We start from the raw sequence: 8,381 nt of genomic DNA, 5'->3' as shown, positions 1-8,381 counted from the left end.
ATAGCTGCAGTACTCTGACTTTGCCACAAGGAAAAGTGCGTACGCCTGCTCAGACCCTGACGTGGCGTTAAGTACGCTTTTCCACGTCAATGACTGTTTTTATAAATATGAACGTTGCCGTGGATTTTAGCGTACGCACACTCTAAGATCAAATCTGTGCGTACGCACATTTTATAAATGAGGCCCCTGGAGCGGTAAAAATAGCGGTATCCCCGGTAACGCTGTACACAGAGCAGCACTGTGCTCACAAACACTGCTTTATCAGACATTACAGGTATGATGAAATGAAAACGAGACCAATCGGACCAATCACCGCAGATTAGCGTCACGCAAAGGAGGAGTTTGGAAAAATGAATCGTTGAGCGAATCGTTTGGGAGTCGTTGAGCAAGTAAGGTAAAAATAAATGCATATTATAAGACAATGAAAGTGTTTTTTGACCTTGCATGCATGTCAACCTGTTGTTGGGGACTCCCAAAACCAAAATATGAACCTTTCATAACGCATAATAGGGGTACTTAACTGAGTTATTCCTCAGTTAGATCTAGTCCCTGACATTAGCTAATCATAACAGTGCTCAATATACAAGTTAGTCAAATTAAGATACGATGGCATAAAACAGCCTGTCAGCGAAGGCGGAAAATGATTATGAAAATCTTAATTGACTATTTTTAAGTGGGCTTGAAAGCCACACTGGTCATCTGTTACGCACTTTGAGTGTGTCCTGCGTGTCGTCAAGGCAGTACACTCGGATGTGATAGTCTACACCTGCTGTGACTACAGGACCAAACACAGCCAGTTTGATTCGCTTAGCTGCTGACGGACAGACGCTCTGGCCAATCAGACAGTAGGATCCGAGAGTCTCGGTCAGGATGTGACACGCCTCCTCCCCCAGCTGCACGTAACAGGAAGTTGTGAAGTTCTCCTCTCCAACCACGACCACGTCCTGCACACAGAACACACACATCACTTGCTCATCAACAGGTGCAGGGTTAAAGTGATCTCACACACATACATTATAAACTTGAATATATATTTGTACCCTGGTGGGACTTAATTTAACTTAATTTGCGTGATTAATATTATTATTTTTAAGCTAAGTCATGCTTTATTGCCCTTTTCCACTTAAATATTTCTAGGATTTAAAAGCCGCAGTGATGCATAAGTAAAAAATACAAAGAATAACACAGACAATTGACAAACAAATATCAAATAATAATAATAATAATTATTAATAAATAACAGTACATTTATAATTATAAATTATTATTATTAAATTAAAATAACATTTGCCACTAAATCTACTTTTTCAAAATCTCATTTTATATTATCAGTTTAATATGAAAAAAAATTAAAAAGTAATATTTTAGTAATAATATTTAATTTTATATTCCAATTTAATGATTAAAATAAGTGAATGAACGATTAATGAATAAAATAATAACATTATTTTATATAATTATTATAAAAACATTATATATAAAAAAACATTATATATATATATTATAATTCTTGTATTTGTGACATTATTTTTGTGACAATTAAAGCACATTTTTACTCCCGAATTCACATTGCTATTATTATGAATGAAATAATTACTGTACAAAATCCCTTTAATACAACAATTTTTAAAAATCAAAATAAATTAATTAATATCAGTCCAACCCATATTGCAATGATGCAATTGTAAAATTGATATTGTATGCAAAAAAAATACTGTTCAAATTACATAAATATTGTTTGATTAATATTTTTTGGTTACAGTAATTCTTTTGGGTGAGGGTTGTTCTTAATTATCATTAAAAAAATAACATGAAAAAGCAAACACTTTTAAGAGTCCTTAAAATAGGTTTCATTGTCTAGGAAAAAGTAATTTCTTATTTCTTCTTTTGATTTTGGAGTGAAATATGACCCGGGTATGTTTTTGACAGGTTCTGTGAGATATATATCCCCACAAGCAGGTTCTTCAGGACATTTGGTCTCTCCTGCGCACACACACACACACACACACACACAGACACAATGCGAGTGTGTGTCTGAGGGAATCCCGGCCCTGATAAAGGAAGCAGATTCCTCCTGATAAATACGCCCCATCCTTTTCCCCTCTCCACTCTTGCAATAATTGAATTTTGTGTTGTCTATTTGTAGAACCCTGCCATGCACAGCAGGCCAATTTACCCTGCCTGCCTTCACTGATAGTTACATTTATTTTCCAGTCATGTTTCCCTCTCTCTGCAAGATAAGTAGTTTATTGAAATGGAGCGGCTCATCTCCAGAGTTTCCCTGACCTGATTCCTCTCGCTGCCACGCTTTCATTCAGCCACTGGCTGTCCCGATCGGCCGTATTCAAATTCCTCACCTCCCATTGGTCCTGCTGCGTGTGGCTCTTGAGGATGATTTGCCAGTCGTCGGAGTGGGCGTGTGCGCAGTGGTGGAGAGTGAGGATGACGGGACGGGTCAACAGGGCACCCGCGGGACCGCAGCTGACCACAGTGCTGAGCACAGCCTCCCTGTCACCGACCACAGGCCTGAGAGAGACAGACACATTTAAAGGGACAGTTCCGTCAAAAATAACAATTCTGTCATTTACACACCCTCAGGTTGGTCCAAACCTGTATGAGTTTCTTTTTGCTGTTGAACACAAAAGAAGATACACAACACACATGAGAGTCAGTACATTACTATAATATTGAAGGTAAAATTAACTAATTATATGTGACCCTACCATGGAAGTCAATTTCATTTCTGGAGCACAAAACCAGTCATAAGTCGCACTGGTATATTTGTAGCAATAGACAACTATACATTGTATTGTCAAAATTATCGATTTTTATTTTATGCCAAAAATCATTAGGATATTAAGTAAAGATCATGTTCCATGAAGATATTTAGCAAATTTCCTACCATAAATATATCAAAACTTAATTTTTGATTAGTAATATGCATTGCTAAGGACTTCATTCAGACAACTTTAAAGGTGATTTTCTCAATATTTAGATTTTTTTGCACCCTCAGATTCCAGATTTTCCAGTATCTCGGCCAAATATTGTCCTATCCTAACAAACCATACATCAATGGAAAGCTTATTAATTCAGCTTTCAGATGATGCATAAATCTCAATTTCACAAAATTGACCCTTTTGTGGTCCAGGGTCACATATACAAACGTTTAAATTACACTCAATTAAGTTTTTATAATAAAGTTACAATTACATAATTATATTTCTACTCCAATTCATTTTTTGACGGCTGTCATAAAAACGTGACGGATTTATTAATAAATTAACACAAATTAAACATTGAAGAACAGGAAAAATTATAATGAATATGTTATACTGTGCATGCATTTAGCAAAATGCTCCTCTTTAGAGTTCATGTGTAACATGAGTAAATGTGACATTTTTTACAAGCTGTTATATTGACAGAATTGCGCGGTCACACTTAAAACACTGAATGAGTGATTACATGAGACAGGATAAGGATTTCGATAAGTTACTCTTTCTTTTAACATACCTTCGGATGTTCATTCATGTTTATTTCATGCTGTAACTGGAGGAGACAAAAAGTTCACATCCGCTGCCGTGTCTCTTGAACTGAGGTACAGTGATCTGTCACTCCACATTAAACAGTGGCAAAACGGCATTTATTATTTGAATACTGCAGTAAAATGGTGAGAATTTGAAATCTGAGGCTTAGTTTCATATCAAAATGATCAAATCACAAAGCTTATTGCGATTTATTGGATGGGAGGTGTGCTACAAAGTTCTGTTCATTGACTGAAAACAGGCTAGACTAATCAAGTCTTGGGATTTAAGAATCGATATCTTCGTAAAAATCAGAATCTATTAAAATCGAGAAACCAATATTTTTTACCCAGCCCTAGTGTGTGTGTGTGTGTGTGTGTTTACCTCAAGCTCTCTGTCCTCTGTATGGTCACAAACATCTCATACACACGACCTTGAGGAATCGCACCGGCTGGAACCAACAAACTCACACCTGAAACACACATTACAGAAAGACTGATTCAGAGAGAACCCGCACACCTCGTGCTGACTAGTTTCATGTGTCAACTTATTTGTCTGTCCTCCCTGAAAATGAAAAATAGTGTGAAGCAACAAAATCGCAGCCAACCAGAACATACTTAATGTTCAATATGCAATAAGATAAGATTGGATTTTGGACCAATGAGAATGCACTGTGGGTGGGACCACTATGATCGAATGATAGACGATAGAATGACAGATAGAACAATAGACAGAAAAGGAGAATGGTAGATAGAATGACGGACGGACGGACGGACGGACGGACGGACAGACAGACAGACAGATAGATAGATGGATGGTGTTTCATATAATGTCAGTGGAGTGTTGTGTGTCATTTCTGTAGTTCATGAAGTAGTATTATCATTAGCTGCCGTCCCCTGGATTCATTCATCACTGTCACTGAGCGTGTTCATCTCATCACACGAATGCGAGATTGTGAATGTGACATTTCCATCGCATCTTACTGGAACCCATTACAGCCGTACGCCTTAATTAGACTAATGAAGGACTATCAACACAATCAATTAATCATCATAAATGATATCACATGGCGATTCATAAATATGTTGGACACTCAGCGAGGACCAGAGTGTGATTGTGCATCATAAATCATCCATAAATAAGCTGTGTGTGTTTGTGTGTGTGTCCGTTCTCACCTGAGTTGGGTATGATCAGATGACCTCCAAGCGAGTTAAACAACCCTAACGCCGTACACGTGGGGTCCCGTGCGCGCGCCAGCGTCTGGTTGCGCAGGGTCATGGGGTCGCTGTCCAGAAGAGAATGGGTGACTTTGGGGGACAGGGTGGCGGAGAGGTCAGAGGTCATGTCCTCCTGAGGGGTCACCGTGCCGGAGGAGTTGTAAACTTTGATCTTGAGGTTGGGAAGTGGCAGCGGCAGCGGCTCCAGCAGAGGGGAGCTGGTCATGGGGATTTTGTCTGAGATGTCGTGGAGGGCATATACAGGACCGCGATACAGCGCCGCCGCTGTGGACAGATCAGGGGTTGCGGCCAGCAAATCCGCTGCAAACACGCACATGAAATTACTATCAAATATTACTAATGACATTTGAAGACAGATCTGTCAGCTTATTAAATACACCAGGCTTCCAAAGTTTGGGTTGGCAAGATTATTTAATGTTTCTGAAAGCAGTCTCTTCTGCTCATCAAGGCTGCATTTATTTTTTTTTAAATACAATGAAAAATCTCATTATTACAATCTCAAATAACAATTTTCTATTTGAATATATTTTACAATGTAATTTATTCCTGTGATCATTCGTCCACGATGAAAGCCGATCCAGCGACTGACAGCGCGAAGTTGAAGTATTTCCTCAGCGACCAGCACGGATCAGCTTCTAGGCATGACGAAGTGATATCGTCCTCTTTTGGAAGGCCAAACAAAGTAGTTTCGCTTTCACAACGAAGCACACAGTGTCTTCACGACATGGCGGCGGCAACAACAATACTACAGTGAGAATAAAAGTTACGCCTTCTTTCTTTTCGTGAACATTTGGGCGGTGTTATGCAAATCTTCCCACACAGTGATGTAGATGTGTGGGGGCGTGTTAGAACGAGCCGTTTTAGGTAGGTGTGGTTGACTCTTAACTTTTATAAAGAATATCTCTTTGGATTTGAGACTTTAGTCTTTACAGATCTTCTTTATGCACCAAGGAAAAATTGAAATCGCATCATATGACCCCTTTAAGAAACATTTATTTATTATTATCATTGTTGAAAACAGTTGAGCTGCAGTATATGAAAATGTATATGAAATATTTTTTGTAGCATTATAAATGTTGTTAGTCACTTTCGACCAATTTAATGTCCTTGCTGAATAAAGTATTTTTTTATTTTATTTTTTAATTTTAATCATACTGACCCCAAACTTTTGAACAGTAGTGTATGTGCAAAACCACAATGATTTTAAAATCTCACATAAACAAGGTATTTACAAAATTCGAAATTATCTGCACCTGTTGAGTACAATACAGGTTAAAACAAATCAGCATAAAAGCACAATAAAGTACTGAAGTCCATACAACTCTGTGTGTGCTATATTAAAAGTCACATGCTAACTTTCTGAGGAAGAAAAACACATTTTAAGACATTATTTATGGAAATTTATTTTGCAAAAGCTCTCAAATATCATTCTTCATATTTAAATCGGTGTACCATATTCGGTTATTTTCTATTGAAGCTTGTTTTTGAGGGTTTTTTTTCTTCTTAATTCTTCTGCATATTGCAAATCCATTTAATCTTGCAATTGATTTTTGCAATTGTTGTTAAAAATAAAAAAAATTATAAAATGAAATAAAAAAGTGACTTTTTATCACAAGTCTTACTATTTCTCAATTTTGAGTTTATATCTCGCAATTCTCACGTCACATCTAGCAATTCTGGCTTTAGATTTTGTAATTCTCAGTATGTATCTTGCAATTTTGCCTTTTTTTCCCTCACGATTATGAATTCTGAAGTCAGAATTGTGAGAAAATAACACAGCACTGTGAGATGTAAACTCAGAATTGTGGGAAAAAAATCCTGTGGTGTAAATAAGCTTCCATAATTTTCATATGAAATAACCAATTTCATCAGAGCTTTCTAAACCACAAATAATGTATTACATAAAAAAAGCCACAGTGGCTACAAAATCCATTTTTTTACTTCTATTTTGCATCCAATTTCTATAGAAGAAACAATTTTTTAACACAAGATATCGAAACGAGTTGTTTTTGTGATTTCCCACATCATTTTGCATAATTTAGATGTAAACACAGCCACTATTCACTTTCAAAGCATGTAACCGAGCAGCTTGACGACTCTGTGAAACATCTCCTTTTTGTGCTCCAGAACAGCATGAAGGTGGGTAAATTTTGACTTTTTGGGTGACCTACTCCTTGTATGTATTTCTGTTGTGTGCTATTTTGAAATGAAATCACCGTGTGTTTGTGTGTGAGCTTGTAAAGGACTCTTATAGCCAGCGGCTGGTAATCTCCATACTGATTGCTCATTAACATTCAGCTTCCCACAGTGACTAAACAGAGGATTGTCACTTCGCACACCAGCTCTCTCTCTCTCTCCGGTTACTCAGGTGTGAGCATTACTCACCACGAGCTCCGTTCACACTCCTGACTCACACGTTAAAGTCATTCATCACGCGGCGATCGGTGAGACAGTGTAAACCGCACTGCACTGCATCACATCCATCGAAGTAAACACGTCCAAACCCGGGAGAGATCTTCACCAGAGCAAAACTGATGGATGTGAACGTCTCGCTTTACCATCAAAACATCCCCTACCTCTGTATTTATCAACTCACTCGCCGACGTCCTCCACACGGCGCTTTCACCCTGACAGGGTGCCATTTACACCTACAGCCCGCTTCATGTTTAATTAACAGAGAAAACGAGGGGGAAAATGAGGGGGAAAGCGAGGCAATACGAGAGCGAGTGGAATGACGATTCTTTATTAATGATAACGTGTTCAGGTTGGAGAGTGACAGGCATTCTAATATTCCTCAGATGAAATGTCACCTGAGTCTCTCTCTTTCACACACACACACACACACACACACAGTTCCTTGCTGAAACTGTTGCATTGACTGAGAGCCGCAGAAAGACATTGTGTCTGAATAGCACGTTTGAATGTTTTACTAAAGCAATAATCCACTCAAGGATGTGCATTATAGTGATTTGCATGATTGCAATGCCTTAAATCCCTTTCAATCTGGTAAAAACTGCAATATGACAAAAGACACTGATGTTCAAAATTTGTTAGATTTGTTATTACAAGATCAGTTCACTTAAAAAAATGAATATTCTGTCATCACTTTGTCACCTTCACATCATTTCTAAACCCGTATGACTTTCTTTTCCTCTACAGAACACAAAAGAAGATATTTGTAATAACACTGGGGTCAACATAAAAACTAAATCCACTGCAACGTCATTGTATTTTATTGCATTCCATTTTGCAGAAGAAAGAAAATCTGCTGATACAGTAATTGTAAAATACTGCTGATAATTCCAAATACTAATTTACCAAAATTGTGATATTGTGATATATGGGGTCTGAATACTTTCCGTACCCACTGTATATATACACACACAATATTATTTATTTTTTATCAATATTAAAAAGTAATATTAATATATAAATAAATAAATAAATAAAGATGTCTCTTATGTTCACCAAGGCTGCTTTTATTTGATAAAAAATAGTGAAAACAGCAATATTGTGAAATATTATTACAGTTTGAAATAAATATTTGTAATATATTTTAAATGTAATTTATTCCTGTGATGCAAAGCTGGATTTTCAGCATCATTACTCCAGTCTTCAGTGC

The 8,381-nt window shown here is 37.3% G+C and overlaps 1 protein-coding gene across 1 annotated transcript in view; it reads right to left on the bottom strand.

Annotated features, from left to right (window-relative positions):
• Positions 1-8,381, bottom strand: part of LOC107704840 (netrin receptor UNC5C-like) — an 89,788-nt gene that overhangs the window by 15,164 nt on the left and 66,243 nt on the right. Inside the window, exons 10-13 of the mRNA XM_016507865.1 lie at positions 4,697-5,059; positions 3,906-3,993; positions 2,358-2,526; positions 711-944 (exon numbers count right to left, since the gene is read on the bottom strand). Coding sequence (XP_016363351.1) covers positions 711-944; positions 2,358-2,526; positions 3,906-3,993; positions 4,697-5,059 — 854 coding nt within the window. The remainder of the gene's footprint in view (positions 1-710; positions 945-2,357; positions 2,527-3,905; positions 3,994-4,696; positions 5,060-8,381) is intronic.

Source organism: Sinocyclocheilus anshuiensis, unplaced genomic scaffold (assembly GCF_001515605.1).
Source record: "Sinocyclocheilus anshuiensis isolate Anshui unplaced genomic scaffold, SAMN03320099.WGS_v1.1 scaffold117, whole genome shotgun sequence".
In the NCBI taxonomy this organism is placed as follows: domain Eukaryota; kingdom Metazoa; phylum Chordata; class Actinopteri; order Cypriniformes; family Cyprinidae; genus Sinocyclocheilus; species Sinocyclocheilus anshuiensis.
Note: the sequence above shows the minus strand (reverse complement) of the source record. Positions and strands in the feature narration are given on the sequence as shown.